At 31.5% G+C, this 22,788-nt stretch overlaps 1 protein-coding gene across 6 annotated transcripts in view; it reads right to left on the reverse strand.

Annotated features, from left to right (window-relative positions):
- LOC105234232 (protein sprint) overlaps positions 1-22,788 on the reverse strand; it is a 538,584-nt gene that overhangs the window by 239,278 nt on the left and 276,518 nt on the right. Inside the window, exons 1-2 of one of the 6 annotated variants that reach the window (XM_049456746.1) lie at positions 20,634-21,119; positions 14,559-14,777 (exon numbers count right to left, since the gene is read on the reverse strand). The exons of 2 other annotated variants lie outside the window; for them this stretch is intronic. In XM_049456746.1, coding sequence (XP_049312703.1) covers positions 14,559-14,632 — 74 coding nt within the window. In that variant the 5' untranslated portion in view covers positions 14,633-14,777; positions 20,634-21,119. Of the gene's footprint in view, positions 1-14,558; positions 14,990-20,479; positions 21,120-22,788 lie in introns of those variants that run through there. 3 more of the 6 variants (XM_049456745.1, XM_049456744.1, XM_049456747.1) reach the window with 3 other exon arrangements.

The following is a 22,788-nucleotide window of genomic DNA, read 5'->3' on the forward strand; positions in this document are numbered from 1 at the left end:
CATGAACTTTTGTGCGTGCATAATCGTCTCAGCAGCAACAATAACAATGAGTGAAATTCGTTGTACGAAAAAGTAGTAAGAATGAGCACAAAGTAAATGTGAAAGAGTATGAAAAGCAAAACAGAAAACATTTAGAAAGGAAAAAACAAGAAATAAAAGTTGTATAATAATTGCACCTGTTGTTATAAATTTGGTTGTTGTTGTTGTTTTTGTTGTTGTAACAATTTCTGTCGTTACTGTTTTTTGTAATGAAAAGTTATAAAACATTTGTTGCTATTGTTGCCGTTTTTGGTTTTGTTTTTATTATTGTTGTTGCTGTTTTGTTGTTGTTGTTGTCATTACTTATAATATATTTGTATTTTTTTGTGTCGATGTGTCTTGTCGTTGTTGTTGTTGCTGTTGTTGTATCATTTTATTGTTGTTGTTGTATTATTTTATTGTTGGTATTGTATTATTTTATTGTTGTTGTTGCATCATTTTCTTGTTATTGTTGTTCATAATTTCCATTTGTTGCTCCATTTCATTGCTTTTACAACAAACACACACGTACTCATTCACCTTCATACCAACAACAGCAAGAAATAATCATTTTGAACAATTTGTGAAATACTTTGCATTTGTTGTTGTTGCGGTTTAGCTACACAGCGTCGAGTGCGTACTGGCAAACTCTTAGTGAAATTCATTATTGAAATTAAAATTTTGCAAGGCAAAAGTTTATGGGCGGTTTACATACATCCACATCTATAAACATACTTATATTAACATACATACATATATATCTGTGTATGTATATACTTATACTATAAATATGTACACAAGGATGTACATACATACACACTTCCAACACAAGCAAATTTATTTATGAGCAAACTCAACTCTCAATAATGAGCTGTGTTCCCACTAGCAGCCTTCGCCGGGTGCCCTCCAGCTATAACAGTGTCTATGCTTTTCCGACGGATATAACTGTAAGTGCATATATCCGCTGCGTTTGCAAGAAAATGTGGTGCATTTATGGCAAGGATTAATGAATTGCGAAAAGTTTTAACAAAGTTGCAACAACAACAAACTTTGAGTTATGAATATCATTATTGTTTTTGTTGTTATTGTTTTTTATGCCGTGCCACTTCTAATGGCCAAGTAGATTGCGAGGTGAAAGGATGAAATTCGATTTTTATTTACTTTTACTCGTTTATTAACATAATCATGCATAGGGTAATTTCGCTTGCACATTCGCATATACATATGTACATACATAACAACGTACATACATGCATGCTTATAAATGTATTCACCGCAGAGGACATCGGCAAGACTCGTCATTCACTTTCGAATTTCAACTTTAAATTGCTAAATATGCTTAAACTCATAAATATATGTATATGCGACATACATATGTATGTATGTATATGTTTTCTATAAATATTTGTTAGAGAGCTTAAGTCGAATTAAGCTAAAGTGGTTATTTTGATTTATAGCAAGGATCTGATATACCCGGATCAGAGCTTTATCTCTACTGCGTGATAAAACACAACTGGCGATCAAAAAAACTAAACGCGGCATAACGGGTGATCCAAGAAGAGGTACTTCTTTCAATAGCCTTTTTGACAGATTGAAAGGGTGCAAAATACAGCTTGTTCAAGAATCGAAGCTGCTCGATCTTCCCAAGAGACATTGCTTCGCTCTATGGGCCCTTGAAAAGTTCCAAGAAGATCCGAGTTATCGAGCCAAATTTTGTTTAGCGATGAGAAAAAACTCAATGGGTGTGTTAATAACCAAAATTGCCGCCTTTGAGACGAAAAGTAACCTGAAGAAATTCAAGAGCTGCGGAGTCGAGTCATCGATCCATATTTCTTCAAAAATGGTGCCGGTGATAATATAACCGCCAATAACTTTTGTTTTCGCGCCATCATAACCGACTATATGATGCCTGAAATCGAAGCTCGTAATTTCACGACATTTGGTTTCAACAAGGCGGCGGCACTTCACACACATCCCATCAATCAATGGATTTATTGAGAGAATACTTTGATGAGCATATAATTTCGTGTTTTGGACCGGTCGATTGGCCACCAAATCGTGTGATATCACAGTGTAAGACTTTTTCCTATAAGAATATGTAAAGTCTAAAGTTTATGTCGGCAATCTCGTTTGGATTTAGTCCTTAAAGCAAAACATCTCGTGTGTCATTCGCCAATTACCAGTCGAAATGCTCGAACGTGACATCGAGAATTGGACTCAACAGATGCATCATCTGAGACGTATCAGCGGCCAACATTTGAAAGGGATAATTTTTAAAAAATTAGTCAGCCCTATCACGCAATCCATCGTAGCAAAGCTACGAATACGAATGTCCGCTACGAATACGAACAATTTGCTATCATTGAATTCGAAACTTTTGTTGCCAGACTTAATTTTGAATTTTGACATTTCGAAATCAGCTGTGTAGAAGAAAAAATAAAAATTAGGATTAATAAAAGTGGAAACGTTTATTTTCAAATTGATTTTACGAACAAAAAATATGTATTCGCTAACGTTTTCATTTATGTTGCTTGAGGAAGAACGTGAGAGAAATCGGCGTGATATAAAAATTCACCGAAAATCACTGAGGGACAGGAGTAACCCTTTCGATGTGGACGAAACAATGTACAGTTCATAAATCCATAAAAATTCGTTGTAAATTTTACTAAAATTATTTTTCTAAAACAGGTTTATTAAAAACTATCGCTTAAATAAGGCGGCCTTTACGTATGTCTTCGATGTTCTAGAGAGGAATGCAAGTTCTTCAAGATCGTCGTCTATATCTTTACTTCATCGATTGTCTTCAGTTTTACGGTTTTTAGCTGAAGGAGGCTATCAGCATGGAGTGGGTAAAGACTTCGATATTCCAATGGCTCAGTCAACATTTTGTTGCATCTTAAAAGAAGTATTGGTCATTTGGTATTCAGTCTCATTTGTGCCCTCAGTGGATAAACCTCGATTTAAGTGATGTTGAAAAAAGGGAAGCGAAAAAGGATATTTTTCAGAAATATGGATTTCCAGGCGCGATTTTATGTGTAGACGGGGCACATATTAAAATCGTTGCCCCAACTAAAGATAAGTTTCTCTATTATAACCGCAAAGGATACTTTAGTATCAATGCCATGATTGTAAGTTTGGTGACAAATTCGCATTTCAAACATCTTAATCGATGTTTTGCAGATATGTGACAATAAAATGAAAATACGTTATGTCAATGTTCAGTTTCCTGGCAGCAATCATGACTCTCACATATGGAAATTTATTTCTCCGTTAGCACAAACCTGTCGTACAAAAATTCCGCTAAACTTAAAAATTTTCCGTTCCGAGTGAATTCAGTGAACGCAACTCTACGAATTTCGAACTTACTTTCGGAACTGTTCGAATTGCATGATAGCAGTTTCGCAACTCTCCCGAAAAAACACTCTACGATGGATTGCGTGATAGGGCTGAGTGTCAAAGAGTGTTCCTTCGAATGATAATAAAAAAAATTAAATTTACACTTTAAGTTTCTGTATTTTTTCTTCAAAAACGGAGGGAACATCGGAATCGATCACCCTTTACATTGCATTCTTATAAAATTTTTGACAGTACGATATCTCGATGAATAATTTCGACACAACGTTGATTCGATTCCTTGCCCATAAAAGTGTTATGAGTAAATTCAAAATGAGAGATGATGGACTGAGTTTTGCCTTCACATATGCCGTAGTTTGATAGCCGTGTGGTATTAAGTGCTCAAATTGTCGTATTTTCCTCATCCAATCAAAGAATATGACTTATTACTTTCTAGCGTATTTTGAGATTCGAGATGGATCCCTTAATGAGGTCAGACATTTATAGTGGAGGAAGGAAAAAGCTCATTATCTATATGCGTAGTTATAGAAGTTATTTTAAACTTAGGATAATAGCTGGCTATATTCGAGATTCGTTGAGAAATATCGTATTAATATAACCAAAGCGTACAATTTGTAATCGATAAAGAGAAAGAACACTTTGAGAAAGCTACCAGGTATTAAACCCTACTAACTAGTGGCTAAATATAGTAAATGGAATAAAGACGATAAAAGTATAAAAAAAATTAGAGAAGTTTAGGAAACAGTAAATATGTAAGAGAGGTCTGGATGATTATCATGTGATGATATTGGAAGTGATCATATTGCAGACCAGAAGATTTTAATAAAAAAAGTGCAAAAGTGCTTTGTACATTGACTAAAAAGGAGAGATTACAGACACAAAAGAGAGAGAGTGAGAGAGATCTTCCGAAACTACAACTAAATTCATTGCAAACACTTATTGTGGGCATAGAGAGTCTAAACGAGCCAGAAATTATCAAAGAAGAGATTAATATTAGCCTTATTATGAATGAACTAATGAAACAACCGTGAAAATTTTCCAAAAGAAAGCAAACATGGCGTTTCTGCTTCTTTTTCTAGAGTAAAGCCAGCTACCAACAGCTTTTGAATATTGAATGGGAAAGTGGATCGTAAGCAGGTCCTGCGGTGAGGCAGCGCGCACCTCTAACCACTGCAATGCGACGGCAGAGGAATCAAAGTAAGTATTTAATGAGCGGCACACAAATTCAGAGAAATTGTGAATTTTTTTAATTTGTATAAAGAAATTATTAAAACTCAATGCAGAATTGAGCAATTTATAGAACTTTTCGCAACGTTCATTACTGCCCTAACATTTCAAGCGCATTTTTGAAATGCTCAAATGTGCCGCACATAACGGCGCTGTCACATTTTGCTGCAAGCAAACTGTCTATCTGTCTGCGAGCTGCGCTATCACTGTCGGAAACACGCTGCGAACCGCGTTGCGGCGCTTGCCAAGTAATTCTATGTCAGCGGCGAAGTAAAAATAACACGTGAATTAACACAACCGAGTTGGCGCGCATGCAGCATAACCGATGTGGCAAGTTAGCAAAGTGCCAAATCGTGTTGCTGCCACACTTTGTGTCGCGCTGTGCATTGGGTGCAACACTGGCTTTTGCTCATGTGTCAGCTTGTTGTCATTCCAGACGCACCGCGCCGCCAAGCCGTTTCGCAGAAATACACTTGCCAATGCGATGGCAAGCGTTGCAGTTGTTACATATGAGTGGCACATTGTGTTGCATGCAACAGGCTGGCAAGCAGGCGGCAGCCGACAATATGTAGTTGCTTGCCACTTGGCAGCAGGAAATGATCTTACAGCAACTGATTGCGTATAGATAGATATGAATGCAAACATGCGAAAAATATATTTGCAGAAATGAATATATCTAAGTATGTAAGATATGTTATATATATAAATATATACTACATGTGATTATGATTCTAAGTTTCCAGTCATGTCCCGATTACACTTTTACCTTCTCTAAGCTTCAATTGCTGCTACCTGTCTCTATATGTATTTTATTTCCTCCATAAAGATGTTCCCATAAGTATAGAAATCTTCTGAGAAAATTCGGTTGCTCCACATTGTGTCGATTACCTAGACTATTTTTAGATTACTCCGTTACTTGTTAAGCCGATTATTGCATTAAAAACCTTCTAGACATTCGCTAAACATTTAAGAACTTTTGAAATCAGAAAATCAGAGATCAGAAAATGGACACCGTTTCTGCACAAAACCAGTTAACTAAAGGTGTAAAGACATGCACTATGAGCACTGGTATATTATTGTAATCCTTTTGAAAGAATCACAGTCTTGTAAGTCATTGTGGTAACGAAGGAAATCCCATATTCTTGGAGCTACTGGGATTTAAGAACAGGCAATACCGCTGTAGTGTTACGGCATTACTGGAAAATAAGGACTACTAAGTAGCGTTGTGTCGAAGAGAAGTTTCCAAAACTATTACGAAACAGAGTCAACGCCTGTAGACATTCTGCCTCTGTGAGGAAAGAAGTGAGACTAAAAGGTACAAATATTAATCTATTTTGGTAGATGGATTCATTAAATTTCAAAAATTTACGTATCCCACGTGTTTAAGTACACTTGAAACCCGCTTCCTAAAACTCTTTCGAAGATTAACACCCGAAGTATCACTGGAAGTATTATAAAGATGGTCACTGAAGATATTGCTGGGCAGCTGGGTAACAACTTCCAAAGGGCCTAAAAATTCCTCACTAATTGGACCGTTTTTTGGTCTCTTGTCTTCAAAGGCTCTTGATTCTTATTTATACACCAGCAATTGGTTCACCGACTCATAGGGTTAGTGATGACAAAACTTTTCATATTAATGTGGACCATAAGGGATCATAGTTCAGTGGAGAGTTTCAATTTACATTGGAAGGCAACTTTATCTCTCGCAATTAATAAACAATATTCCGTAGTTACGTATACGAATATGAAGAGGGTATTTTTAAGTTCTTATGAAAGAGCCAGATACCACTATACCATATTTGTAAAAGAGAGAGAAGTTCTGTGTGAGTTCTGTGAGTTCCAGCATTCAGGAGTTTATTTTTAATCGGTTCCAGGTAACGAACGGGTCTTAGAAGAGTAAGTTTTGAGATACCTTCAAAGAGATTTCATGAAGAAAATTCTGGCATGCAGGACATTGATATTTTAGATCTAGTCGAAATTTCCATTGCTCCACATTGGAAGCTAATCTAGTAATAAATCATACATATTCACCAAAATATTGGTAGACAACAGGGAGTATTTTGTCTGATTATGAACCATTACTCTTACAACCACCCAGTCGCTCCTTTTTTCTATGAGTAGTTGAGTTTTCCCCTATTTGTTAGTTTCCAGGTGTGGGCTATAAATTTTCCTTAAGCTAATTGCTCGCTGATATCTTTCCTTCTAATGGCCATCTAAAATACACACTTGCGGATAATGTCTTTTCATAAACTTTTTGGCGAGAAACGCAGAAGATTTCGTGAAAGTAGGCACATTCGTGGAAACGCATTCGCATAAATTGAAAAGATATATAAATAGAATTAAAAGCGAGTGTGTGGCAAAAGTTGACTTTGCGGGTGAATTCGCAGTCAAGTTAATTAGACGCTTAATGCGGCTGTGGAATGGAGGCGGAATGCGGAAATTTGTGACTGAAAAATGTTTTTATTGCCAAAAATGCGATATGAAGAAACACGAGATAAAAAAAAGTAAAAGACATGAAGAAATATTTTTTTTTTTTATTTTGTTAAAAAACAAAACTTGTTCAGCCATAGGTACCGAATATTTGGACCCCAGTACCTATAATTGACTAATTACCGAAAATATTGGTAAATGTGTCGCATTTAATTAATATTTTCGAATATACGGATGACTTTACTCCATATAAGGTACTTTAAGAAACCCAGAAACATTTTTTAGCATGTGGTATTGGCAAAAATAGATAAAATAATTAATATAAAGTTTTACCAGCACCTGAAGAAATTTCCCGGCCTTTGATCATTGCTAGTTGCAGGAGTATACAATCTTCGATTACACTCGAACTTAGCCCTTCCCTTACTTTTTGCTTACTTGTTTTGTCTTCTTCTCATCAATCTTGCAGTATTTTAACACATTTTGAATCATTCGTTCTTAATTCGTCCCTCTTAAAATTTTTACTCAGAAACTGAAGCTTAATATAAACAAAGAACCCTAAAATAGTGAATGTATTTTTCCCTTACTGTTAAAAACCAGATGTTTACACTACCAGCTGGTGGATTTTATTTATAACCATGTCATATATGACGGAGTCAACATTAAGCGCTAATAAAATTTGGAACTTCAAATAAACATGTCAAAATTTTCAATACAAACTGAACGAATATAATTTTGATTTTTTTGAGAATGAGGGAAAGCTTAGTATTACGTACAGAACTGTAGATAAATAAATAAATCTGATATGATACGCATGCAAGTAAAGGGTGATTCAAATAAAGGTACTTTTTTTATTAGCCCTTTTTTGACAGATCACGCGTGAGTCATGTTATTATAATATTGTTTGACATTTCGTGATGCAAAGACGCCTGCACAACGTTTAAAAATCGTCCAACTTTATTACGAAAATTCACGTTTTGTAAAGAACGCTCGCTCAATTTATGGTCAACATAATCGGGCCACTGAGCGTACTATTCTCAACATCAACACCTATCTTGAGAACCAGCACGCATTACTGAATAATATTCGACCGATGAGACCACGTCCAGCACGCAGGGAAGAAAATATAGCAGCCGTAGCTGAAAGTGTTCACGAAGACCGTGGAGAGCCGATTCGGTGCCGTTCGCAGCAACTCGGACTGACGTATAGAAATACTTGGCGCAGTTTATGTCGAGATCCTAAATGAAAAGCGTAAAAAATACAGCTTGTGCAAAAACTGAAACCGCTCGATCTTCCCAAGTGACATCGCTTCGCTCTATGGGTTCTTCAAAAGTTCTAAGAAAATCCGACGTTTTCGAGCCAATTTTGTTCAGCAATGAGGCACATTTAAGGCTCAATGGCTATGCACAAGGAAAATTGTCGTTGAGAACGTAAACATGACTATTTTCGCGCCATGATAACCAAATATTTGATGCCTGAAATAGAAGCTCATGATCTTGGCAACATTTGGTTTCAACAAGACGACGCCATCTCCCACACATCGCATCAATCAATGGATTTATTGAGAGAACACTTCGATGAGCAGATAATTTCAAGTTTTGTACCGTTAGACTTTTCTTGTGAGTATTTTGGAGGTTAGAAAGCTGAGTAACGCAAGTTAAAGGAAAAGTTGATCTAAACATTGAATAAATATATTTGTTTAGTATTTTGTAAATATTTATTGTTTCTTAAGCCTTTCTTCGAAGCAAACTCTTTAATACTCAATAATTATGACTTCAAGAATGCTCGCTTAGTTTAATCTACTCACACATAATTGACACTTAGCTGAAGCTTGCAAGCTTCACAATTTGAGATTTTGTTGTTGTGAGGCCTAGTTTCCATACAAATTGCCACTTACTTACAACTACATACACACATGCTGCTAATGTAGGCTTGGTGTCTTGTTTATAGCATGCTGTCGGTTTAAGCCGCATATGTGACATCGTGTTTGGCCACTGTGACGTAACATGCGTCTAATTATAAACACCAAGTACGTAAATTGAGCGGCAATTTGTTGTGAAAAGTCAAAACGTCACCAGCCAATTAGTTGACGACTGTAGTGACTTATGTGTGTGAATTTACACCGTACAGCAAAATAAAAGAAAAAATTAAAAAATAATTGAATGGTGGGAAATGCATCAACAATTAGCAAACGGTGTTGAATAAATAAACAATGGCATAATATTAGAGACACACATACATAAATATGTGTACATATGTAGTTACAATACATGTGGCATCAATTTGAAATACAAATGTTCGTATGTAAGTTTATGCATGACACAGTTTCAATGACAACAACAGCACCCACCGACAGGTAGCAGTCAACCATTACGACTCCACCTCAGCCAAGACGCTCGCCACTGCACGGTATTGACCGTATGTTGTGCCGCTCCACACATGCAACGCGAGGTGATGTTGAATAATTGCAGTAACAACAACAACTTCATTTATACGATGATTTTTACCATTGTTTATTATTTATCCAATTCACATAACCCTGTATTTATGTACATATGCAACTCTGAATATACTCATACATAAGTACAAATACAACAATGTATAAATGGTATATGTGTGACATGAGCCTCTCTATGCATTTTCCTTTCAATTCATATGCCCCACATGCATCCATATGACTGTTGCATCGCTTCGTATGTCCAATGGAATACATGTGGCCGACATGCAATTGACAATTGTTTATTATTTTTGCCTATAACACACACATACATATAAATAAACATGATTTAAAATCACATATGTATGTATGCATTTTTTACAATTTTATTTCACTGCAAGAGTTTGTTTTTGTAATAATTTGATGGCTTCATTACGAACTATTATATAATGGATGTCTAGATGAGGTGCATGCCTACATACTGTTGTACATTTATAGAAACTCAGTATATGCAAAAAAAATATACATATAGGACAAATAAGTATGTACATATGTATGTTTACATAAACAACTCATCAGCAAAAAAAAACCGGGAAATCTTCAACCAAAAACAATTCTTCGAAACAATTCGAAAAAGAAAGTCTCTTTGGATTATTTTCAGAAAATTTAACCTTAGCAGCTTCACATTCCAGACTACATACAGTTTTAAAATACAAACTTGTAGATTGCTTATAATAAGTGTTAAAATACAATTTTCGTATAAACCCGAAAAATTTGGTAAGGTCTTACTATGTATGTATTTTACACTATGAATCGCTAAATAAGACGGTTCATAATTTGATTACAGACTTTTGTAAAAAAATCATGTTATTTTTCTGTTTTCATTTCAATTGTTTGTCAACAACTTGCAAATTCCGAAACAATCCCGAAAATTTCGGGACTTAAAATATCAAGATGCAATTCCTTATTTCATTAGCAAGTGCATATACCCACTTTAAAGAAATATCCTTCCAATAAATAACCTTTAAATTTATCTTGGAACAATTGAAAAATCCCGAAATTTTCCCAAGAAAAAAGCGGAAATCCACATTTTTACTTGATTTGAATTTGCATATGATCACTTAAAATCATATTTGTGCCACCAAGTTTGAAATATATCTGTTAACAAGTCGCAAATTCTAAAATAATCGCGAAAATCCCGGGACTTAAAATATTGGGATACAATGAATTATTTCATTAGCATGTACATACATACATATGTATCCGCACTTAAAAAAAAATCCCACTAACCTTTAAAAATATATATTTGTATGAATTTAAATATAAATACGTTTGTACTATGAAGCTTCAAATTTATCCCTTAACAAGTCGCAAATCCCGAAATTTTCAGTACAAAAAATTGATAACTCGAATATACACTTTAAAACAAACTTGTTCTAATTACCTTACACTTTATATTGCAAAAATTCAGAAATCCCGAAATAGTCCCGAATCAGTACACTTAATATGAGCTACACGTCATTTACATTTCTAATAAGTACTTGTACAAATTTTAATCAGTTTGAATTGCTTGAATAACTTTGAAATTTATACCCAAACAAATGAAAATCCCGAAATTTTCGGGACTCAAAATATCGGGATCCTGCAATTGACATCTTTAATTTGCAAGTATGTGCATATAAACGCCTCAACTCATCAACTTGTAAGAAGGCACAAATCCCGAAATGGTCCCGAAATTTCTAGTACAAAATGTATCACATTGAAAGCGTTTATATGCTGATTTACAAATTTTAAAACGCACTTCTTGCATTAACTCATGTACATACATACAAATAACGTAATAATTCACAAGTCTGCCAATAATCTCGAAAATTACGTCGGTTGAAAATATCAAAATGCCGAAACCGACATCACTAATTTGTACAAATGTACAATAAAATATAGTTCAAATTATGTTTGTTATACTAATCCTCAAGTACGTATGTACATCAAAATTTACAAACCCTAAAATGATCGGGAATCATAACATACTATACTGGGATTTCATGATTTATATACATATACATATATGTATGTATATGCATAAGTAGATAAGTATATAGTATTTGCTCAGGTATAAAAATTTAAATTACATTTATTTCAATACTCTTCAAAATTAGTTTTTAACAATTCAAAATCCCGAAATTGTCGGGATTCAAAATTCGGGATCCCTTAGTTGACTTCTCGAATGTGCAAGTATACTTCTATAAACGCTTCAAATCATGTTTGTTCCACTAACCGTCAAATTTATCTCTGCGCGGTACTTCTTTGTATATTACAGGTATCCCTCGAATAGCACGGTACTTGAGTTGCACGAAATCTCGAATAGCACGGTTAAAAATTGCGACAACCCTCGAATAACACGGGGTTCGAATTACACGAAGCCGCGAAAATTCCTTTTAAAAATTGAAATTTAAGGATCCTCTACCTCTTCAAGGAAAAACAAATCAATCTTTGGAGAGTGACAGTGGTTGAACATATGTAATTTAAAAATTATTGCGTTTATAAAGTTTTACCTTTTAAATTTCAAATAACACGATTTCGAATAACACGGAACCAATTAACCGTGTTATTCGAGGGATACCTGTATATAACTACGTATGTATGTATATACCATAAATAGTATGTACATGTGTATTAGGGTGATTCAAAATTTTTTTTTTTTTTTTTTCAATTGGTACTCGCAAAAATAGGTTCCTAGACACCTCTAAGAAAGCCTCTCCAAATATGAGATTTTAATTGTAACGGGAAGGTCCTCCGCCTAACGGTTTTCTATTTTTTCTTATTATCAGATAGAAAAATTTATATCTCGCTTCCAACTACTTGAAAAAATATCTTGTTATTTAGGTTTTGTAGGAAATTGAATGCTCTAAAATATGGTCTCTTATGATTTTTTTGTAAACCCAACCGTTTAAAAAGATTAACAGTTAAAATTTGATGATTTTTAGGAAAAATTTATTTCTTATTAATTTTATAACTCAATGAAAAAAAATAATTACGAATAGGCTTTTGGAGAGGCTAACTTAGAGGTGCTTAGGAACCTATTTTTCAGAGTACCAAACGAAAAAAAAAAAATTATTTTTTTTGATCCACCCTAATATGCACTGATTTTGACGATGAATATCTCGTAAGCGCTTAACTTTATCGAAAAATTACAGTAGACCATTTTTATAGAGCAGTAAATTTCCTACAAAACTATGAGTTTCATCATTCATAATAATTTTTTTTCATTGAGTTATAAAATTAATAAGAAATAAAGAATTTTTCCAAAAAATAGTCAAATTTCAACCGTTAATATCTTTTTAACAGTTAGGTTTACGAAAAAATCATACGAGACCATATTTTAGAGCATTTAATTTCCTACAAAACCTAATTCACCAGATATTTTTTCAATTAGTTGGAAGCGAGATATAAATTTTTCTATCTGATAAAAAGAAAAAATAGAAAACCGTTAGGCGGAGGACCTTCCCGTTACAATTAAAATCTCATATTTGGAGAGGCTTTCTTAGAGGTGTCTAGGAACCTATTTTTGCGAGTACCAATTTAAAAAAAAAAAAAAATTTTTTTGAATCACCCTAATGTGTATGTATGTATGCATTTGTAATTCCGTTTTATCTCTCAAAAGTTGCAGTTTTATTTCTTTGTTTCAATATCAAACACTTGTTGACTGCTTACTCAACGAGAGCAATTTCTTTCACATTTGTATGAAATAAAGTAATGTGTAATGCTAAGTGTTGTTTGTATGTTAGTATGTACACATATATGTAAGTAATTACATTCTTATGTTTTTATGTGTTAAAAATTAGATTGAGTTTTAGTTTTGAATGTGTAATTATTTATTAGTTCTAAGAAACACTGCCAAGTATCGTGCTTTTCTGAAATATTTCTTATCACTCAAATGCCTTTCTCCAGGAGAATATATAACAAATTATACATATATTGCTGACAAATAAACCAATACCGAATAAAACTGACGGTACATAAATGTACATATGTATGTATTGTATAATAATTGGATAATTAGCTTTCAAAACGAATTAGCGATTCACTGAATTACTCCCAGATGAGATACAAAATCCATGGACTTTCAAGTGATTTTCACATAAAAGATAGGTATTGCCCCAAAGTAGGGTTTACCACCCCATATGGTCTATTGGCTCTACACAATTATCATCCGCCACATACTAACATATAGTGTGGTGGTATGGTGGATGGCATTATCGAAAATGTGTCCCACTATACTATACCTCTAAAATAGGTGCAATTGACCTGCTTGCTGACGGATTACAGACGTAATGAAAACTACCTCAACAAAGACTCTGGAGGTTATGCTCTATATGCGGGCTATCCATATTGAAGTGAGATACTATTATGCAATGCTCACGATTTTCGTTCGTTAGAATTAGACGCTGCGTCATCACGAACATGGTATCCTACTAGACCTTCTTAATGAACTTGTGCTAGAATGGCAATGTGACAGAGGTAGAGAGATCCATGAAGAAGTAAGGGTGAAATAGGAACAGGAGCGGGCCTTTTATATAGTAATCTTCACTCAGAATATACATATCTTCAAACTAAATGACTAGTGGGCCTCTGCTTTAACCATCAAGTCCACAAACCTTCTACTGAATAGCCAAGCGGTTATACGTTAATATAAAGTCTCACTGCGCTAGGTTATGCTACAGGCAATGTTAGACTCTCAGTAACTCAGTTATCATTATATGGGTACTCGTTCATATAAGAATAGAGAGACATGAAAAGGCAGACGAACTGGCCCGCTAGAGGCTCGCTAATTATTCAGCTGGATTGGACAAGAATCAAATTAAGGAGGAGGTGTATCCTACCTGCTAGAAGAGATGCCACCTCATTTAAAAAATTCAATACTGTAAAATTTATACAACTAATAATTACGACTATAAGGGTATAAATGAAGCAGAGAAGTTTCTGAAATTTTGACATCTTAAAAAGACAATAAATAATATTTATTAGTGCGAATTATACACAAAGCTAAACATTTGCATTTCTTAATAAAAAACAAAACAATAAAAACACATACCGGAAACTGAAGATTTTTTCAAAGAAATTCCTTCCGAGGCTTGTGGTCGTCATCATCATTTTATAAACTTCCATAAACCACTAAACCAACAAAAAACACTGCAAAAAATATGGAGCACCAACACACAAACACAAAAACACTTGGAGCACAGACAAGAACAGCCGTTTCTTTTGTTAAATAAAGTGTTTGTCGGTTAAACACTGAAATTTTGGCGACTTACTGGGATACAAAAACAAAAACAGAAACACATTATAAACCGAAAAAGAAAACAATAAAAGCGAGCGATATTGAGAAGTGTGGGTAACGGTTTCAAACACAACACTGAGATTTTTTTATTTTATTTTTTTCAAGAGAATCGCACACTGCTACTTCAAAGGGGTGAACCGCGAGCTTTGCGAGGGTCGCTTTAAAACATATGCAAATTTTTTAATTTTTTCAACATTTTTTTTAATTTTTTGAACATTTTTTTTTTAATTTTTTTATTTTATTTCGCTTTCTTAATTTTTTCGGAAGCAACAATAACAACTTTTTAACGGCGTTAATGATTCGACCAATTTAAGACGGAAATGGAACACACAATATATATGCGCAAAGGAAATACATATATGTACAAATATGTTTGTGTTTATACATACATAAGTATGTAAGTATGTGTGTAAATCACCGGTATATTTTGATGAATTAATAAATTAAAGCACAATAAGATCGTCGGGTACACAAGCCCACAAATGCAATCACAACGTGAAGACGAAAAATGGGGTTGCACTTGCATGTAATCACTAATATTGTATAATATATACCATATACAACTAATATGTATATATGTATATAAAATATTAAGCATATACTCTCTTTTGACATTCACATGCATACACAAACGTGCATGCCACAAAGGCACTTATGTATTTGAAGCACTTAAACTCGTTAACTCACTGGCATCACCAAAAACCGTATCACTGCAATATGCTATGTTGTTGTAGTTGTAACTCGAAAAGTGCATTTGGAACGTGAGCTTGACAAATTCATTTCAATTTCGATTTGATTAAAAGCAATTTTCGTCTTGGTTTCGCAGACACTTTTGTTGCTTTTTCACTTCGTGACTTTTGCGGACTCATTTCCTTTGTGTGTCGCAATCATTTCGTTTAAAGTGAAGGAGGTGAAAATTTCAACGGCATGAGATATAATAAATATTTTAATAAAATATATAATCACCATTAATTTTGATAATATAAGTTATCATTTTTTTATATTTATTTTTTTCTATGTTATAAATATTTTTAAATTTAATGCTTATTAGTAATACAGTGTAGAAAGAAAATCAAATTCAGTTTATTTAATAAATTTTAATTTTAATATTTTAAAATTTTATTAAATATTTTAAATAGTGTAAATTGATTATACCATTTTTTCAATTAAATAATAAAAAAATCAACAATTTTATGAAAAGTTCTGTTTTGCGTTTAATATAATCTTTTAATTTAAAAAAAATTTATTAAACAAAAATTAAATTAAATTTAAAGCAAAAAATAAATTGAGATAAAAAACTAGGAGTCAAATAAAATATTTAAAAACAAAATTAAATTTTACATTAATATGATTTTAGGAAAATGAATAACAAAGGTGTAGTCATAAAAAATTAATATTTTTTCTCTTTAATAGAAACTTAAAATTAATGAAAAAAATATTAGAATAAAAAATTAAAAAATAGTTATAAAAAAATAAAAATTAAATTAAAATAATTTAAAAATAAATTAAATTTATAGATTTTAATTTTATAATTAATTTTAAATTAAAAAAATAGTTACAAAACAAAATAAAAATTATATTAAAATAATTTAAAAATAAAATAAATTTATACATATTAATTTTATAATTAATTTTTAATTTAATTTTTATTATAAATTTTAATTCGTTTAAATTCAATTAAATTAAATTTATAATTTATAATTTTTAATTGTAAATTAATATAATTTCATTTTTAGTTTTCCTTAAACAACTTTTAGTTTAGATTAGTTTAACTTTTATTATATTTTATATCATTTCACTATAACTAATTTTAAATTGTATTTATTTTCATTTAATTAAATTTCATGTTTTAGATTTTTAATTTAATTTTTAACTTTTTGATATCATTTTATATTTAATTTAATTATTTTTTTTTGTTTTTTTTATTCAAATTAACATTTTTTAAATAATTTTTAAAACTACAATTAATGAAATAAATTTTAATAAATATATATATTATATACATATATAAAATATACATACATATATAAAAAAACTTAAAATTAATAATAATAAAATAAATTAAATTTATAATTTTCTAATAAATTTTTATCTTTTAATTTAAATTTGTTTAATTTTCATTATATTTTATAACATTACATTAGATTTAATTTTAAATTCTATTTATTTTAATTATTTAATTTTTATGTTTTTTTTATTTTTAATTTAATTTTAAGCTTTTTGACACCGTTTTATTTTTAATTTAATTATTTTCTAGTCATTTGGTGAATTTAACATTTTTTTATATAATTTTTCAATTAATTATCTGTATTTCAATTCAACTAATTTTTTTTAATTCAGAAATTTTTTCTATGCATACAAAATACATTACATACATTAAGTTAATATCATTTTACTTAAAAAACAATAAGAAAAAAATAAATAAAAAATAGAAAATAAATTAAAAATCACTTAAAAAACAATTTACGAAACATGTTTTTTTTCATATATCAGAATTGATTAAAAAATAACTGTAAAATTAATTATGAAAAAAAATTTGTATTAAAAATAAAATTTTCGATTTATAATTCGTATTTTGAAATTAAAAATTAAATATAATTTCTAATTTATTATTTCCTATACAGCTACCCTTTTCGTTTCTATTATTATTTTTTTATTATAACTAATTAACTTAATTTTTTTATTAAATTGTTAAATTTTTTTTATTTTTTTACTTAATTTTGTAGTGTTTTTTTTAATTATTTGATTTTTTTTTAATATTTAAAATTTGTTCATCATTAATATCCACTCTTTAATATTTTTTTTAATGTAATTTTTTAGCATGCTTTTAAGTTTTTATTATGTATTTGTTTTATTATTTTACCTAATTTCATCTTCACGTAGCGACAAGAAGAAACGACTGGCGCGCGGTTGTTAACTTGGCTACAATCGCGTAAGCGGCATCTACGCCAATTAAGAAGAAGAAGATTTTTTCATATTTTTTTTAGTTTTTAGGGACCTGGAACTAACATTATCCACCCCTATACACAAAAAAATTCATAATTTTTTTAAATTATATTCTTTCACTCATTTTTAATTAATTAAATAAATTTTTAAATTAAAATTTTTTTTAATTCCATTTTGTCTAAATTTTTTTTTTTTTAACTTTTAAAATTTATATTTCAATTCCAGTTTATTATTTCCAATCCAAATAATTTCTGGTTTTAACAAAAAAATATGTTAAATTTTGAAATTCGGTTTAGCTTTTGTTTCTTTTGTTTCTTTTGATTATTAGATTTTCCACTCTTTTGTTTTTTTTTTCTGATTTTGCCTTTTTTTATTAGATTTTCTACTCTCATAAATCTCAATCGGGTCAATTTTCCAGTTCACATAGTCATTACACATACATACATATAGTACATATTTAATGCACTGGCTATCCAAACAAATTTGCCTCGATTGTAACGAAACAGTTAACACAAAACCCGATTGAAAGCAAAAACAAACACTTTGCAGCGCGATTTTGAACAAATGTATCGTATGTGCATACTTATTTTTTCCATTCAATTAAATTTTGAAACAGAAATAGCTTTTCATCAACTAAACATTTATAAATAAACAAGGAACACAACAGAGTACAACAATAACACAATAGTTGACTATCGACTAATACGCAAATTTTTGAAATAAATTTCGTAGATACACATATACTTAAGTTTGTATACATGACTATATGCATATATAACATATGTATGTAAATACGTATTTATATTTGCGTGTTTGTATGTATTTTATGTTTTCTTATGAGTAATTCGGCTTTCTTTCGCACAAAAATACGTACATACATATGTGCTTATGAGTGTGTAATCATGTTTGCATGTATTTGACTTTGATAATGAATTTTAGTTTTTGCGCAGTCCTTTTTGTTTGTTATTCATGTTGGCTTGTGTTGCAAGAACACCAAGCGATCGTAAAAGATAATGACTCTTGTGAGCAAGAAAACATTTGGTAAGACTTTTGCACGCAAAGACCTTTCTAAATTCTTTAGGTAAGTATGTACATATATAAAAAGAGATATACATATACGCAAATGTTTTAAATATGTACATACTATATACATATGTATGTATGTACATATTGCTTTTTGTATGTACATACATACATATGTATGTGTATCTCCTTTTATTTAAATATACATATTTATTCTTCATTTTAATTTTATAAAAAAAAAAAATTGTTAAAGTTCTTTCTTTATTTCTAAAATTTTTAAGTTATTATTATATTCGTTATTTTATTTTTGCTTGTATAGTATTTAAAAAAATTATTTTTTTGATTTAAATATTTTTTTTAATATTGAATTTATTTGTATTGTTGTTAATATTTCTTTTCTATAATTTAAAAACTATTTTTATTATACTTTGGAAGACATTTTTCAACTTTTTCTTCAAAAATACTTTTGCTTAATTATAATTTTTAATTAACTTTAATTATTTATTTTTTTCTTAATTTTGAGGTATTAATTTTGAATACCTTTTCTACTTAATTTTTAATATTTTTAGTTTGTTATTAATTTTTTAATTATAGTCATTTACTCATTTAATTAATTTAATTTAATTTATTTTTTAATTTTATTTTTTTAAATATGATTTTTTTATTTTTGTTTAATTTTCCTTGATTTTTTATAGTTTTGCTTAATCTTTTCTTCTTAAATTTGAATATTTTTAATTTGTTTTTAAATTATATTTTATTTTTTTCTTAATTTCGAGGTATTAATTTTAATTAGTTTAATTTATTTTTTAATTTTAACTTTTTTATTTTTGTATAATTTTCCTTAATCTTTTATAATCTTTTTACTTAATCTTTTTTTTCTTAATTTTGAATATTTTTAATTTGTTATTAATTTGTTACTTATACCCATTTACTTGTATTTTAATTAATGCAATTTATTTTTAAAATAAATTTTTTTTATTTTTTTTTATAATTTTGCTTTTTTTCAAATTTTGAATTTTTTATATTTTATTTCTCTTTCGCTTGTATTTTAATTAATTGAATTAATTTTTTTTCCTCAGTATTTTGTATTGCTTTTTTATAATTTTCAAAATACATACCTACATATATGCAATATTACTTTACACGAATTTTCTGAATTTTTTATATAAATTAAACATTTTTGTTTAATTTTAAATTTTTATTAATTATAAATTTTTATAAGTTAAACATTTTTTATTTTTTAATTTTTTATTTCATTCAGCTCCACTTTGCTTCCGAACTATTGTGGTTTTAACATTTCTTATTGTTATTGTTGCCGTTGCTACAAGCGCATCACCGAATTCCATTTAAATTCACTATGATTCACATTAAAGCCGGAATTGGTCTGCCAAGCGCTGTCGCCTTGCTGACCGTCGCTTGAGCGGCATATAAAGCCAGCAACAAAAACACAAACAAAGAACGTGCGAATATCAGCTACGAAAACAACTGAACCGTGAATTACGATAGTGCGACAATAATAATAAAAACAACAGCAGCAGCAACGACAACATTCACCAAGTTCAAGTTGACACAAATCCCGTCAGCAGCCACCAACTTCTTTCACCCAAACCATGAGCACACACCCCCCGCTTGCACTTGCAACACACATGCAGCAGCACTTGTTGTATATTTTCCAACTTCTGGTTGCACTTCAACTTTTCACTTACAAATATACTCATATACTATATATTTATATATTTATTTATACACAATAATTTTCACAGCAAAGAATTTTCTTCGACACTAACACTCGTATTGTTGTTGCTGCCGTTGCGCACTTATTCTTCCCGCAGGTCGTTTACTCGTTTATTTTCGCATTACTTTCGTTATTGTTGTTGTTGAATTTATTGCTATGCTATGCTTTGCTCGTAATTTGTTTTAGATCGCGCGGCGAGCAACGCGTTCTTCGCTACTGCGCATTCGTTCGCTATGAAAGTATCTCGACAACTAACTGAGCGCTGAGTCGCGCGTTTACTTGGCTGGCTGGCTGCTTCGCTGGCCGCTCGGCGACGCGATCCAGTGAGTGGATTTTCGTGCATCGCTTGGCTGCGCTCGCAGTGAGTTGTCCAACGGTGGCGGTGCTGCCGTCGTCTCCAACCCCCAAAAGATCGCCATCGGTGTCCAACAACGATGACAGTGCCAAAGCAGAATCGTCTTCTCGTTTGCGTTGTTGTTTGTCTTGTGCGCCCTAGCCGCGTCTTACTATAATATATGCTTTTGTTGCTTCTGCTTTTGTATGGCATTATATGACGCGTTGCGCGGTGTGTCCGCGTTCGTCTTTGTTGCTGTTTCTTCGTTTTTTGTTGTCGTCTGCATGACTCAAGTTTGTTATGGCTGTTGTTTTGATCTTTATAGTTGGTGTTGTTGTTGTTATTGTTTTTTTTTAGTTGCTGTTTTTGTTCGCTGACGGTGAGTACACGAATTTACCGTTCGTGCACAAATTCACCGGTGCGAATAGCAGTGCCTGACATATGCAAATTGGAGCGGTTGAAGAGACACATAACGCAGAAAATGTTGCGATCTTCAGCAAAACACTAAGTTCATGTGATATGAAGGGTTTTGTGAATACCCCATAAATGGCCAACGGAAACCCTCTTCAGCTAACTTAGTTATTCGGGGTTTTTAAATCTTATATGTACTTATGTACATGTGTTCCAAGTAATTATTTCAAATAGGTTTTAAAACAAGTTTTGATGAGCAGTTCGTACAGATCTCTATCTTTTGAAGTGAATAAAACAAGTCTCTATGTCGCTTGAATAAATTTTCAGGCTTTGTAGAGTCTTTGATTGACTTTATAATTGTTAGAAACGTCTTCCTCGGTTATGTATCAGGATTTGATACATTAAGACAAATCTTTTGGGCAGGTGAAATAATTGAGTAAAGATTGTTCGATTGGTAAACAGCCATAAACTGAAAGAAAACGTACTTCAAGAGAGAGAGAACAGAGATCCCCAAAGCTCACAATGCCTCTTCCTTCAAATAAACATTAATTAAACTACTTCGAAATCGGTCGGAAACCAAAACAATCTTCAAAGTTTTCACCACTATTTTTTCCAGAGAACTTGTTCGCATTAAGGTGTGTGGAGGAAGTAACTACCAAACCGAAATAGGGAGCAGGAAGTTAATGGATTTGCATAGAGGCGAGGAATTTGTCATGCTACAATCAGATTCTACCATAGGCTCTGGACCGTTATGACATACATACATACATATATGTACATATGTTATGCAGCCATGATAATCCGCAAGACATTGTTAAGACGTTACATGCTGTGTTCTTTAAGCAGAGGGAATCATTGGCTATAATTTTACAGTCATTGGAGAACGCTTTAGAGTCATGATTAATGAGTTTTTCGTGATGGAATTGCAGGATATTGATGCGGGTGACCTTTGGCTTCAACTAAACGGGATTACTTCATGCAAAAAGTGGTAGAAAATTGGGCCTCTCGGCTGAAATTTATTCGATCTAGTCGGGCGATCAATTTCCTCTAACAATTTTTAAAATATTACACCAAACCTTTCATTTATAATAATGCTAAATTATTTGCCATAATACTATATTATATGCTTTTTATTTCTTCTTGAAAACCAAATTTGTGAAAACAACCTTTAGATCATCAGGAATTGTAGAGTAAGGTAAATTTCTTGAAGGTTTACTTCTCGAATCATCGACGACTCTGTAGTGCGGAATGCTTTCCTTAGCTCTTATAAAGAGTACCAATATAACATACGAGTATACATATGTAGATCCAGCGAGTTCTAATAGGTTTCTGGTTTAAGGAATGGTGAAGAAAGTTATAGTCTTATATTCACCCTGTCCAGAAAGTATCGGGAATTCTTTATTCAAATCTCCCGCTTATATGTAAGACAGGTACATCTTTTTACTGTCCTTAATTAATATATATGCGGGAGATGAGAGTGGGAAATGAAGAATTCCCGATACTTTCTTGACAGGGTGTACATTAAATTTGTTTTG

This window comes from Bactrocera dorsalis, chromosome 4 (assembly GCF_023373825.1).
Source record: "Bactrocera dorsalis isolate Fly_Bdor chromosome 4, ASM2337382v1, whole genome shotgun sequence".
NCBI classification, from domain to species: Eukaryota; Metazoa; Arthropoda; class Insecta; order Diptera; family Tephritidae; genus Bactrocera; species Bactrocera dorsalis.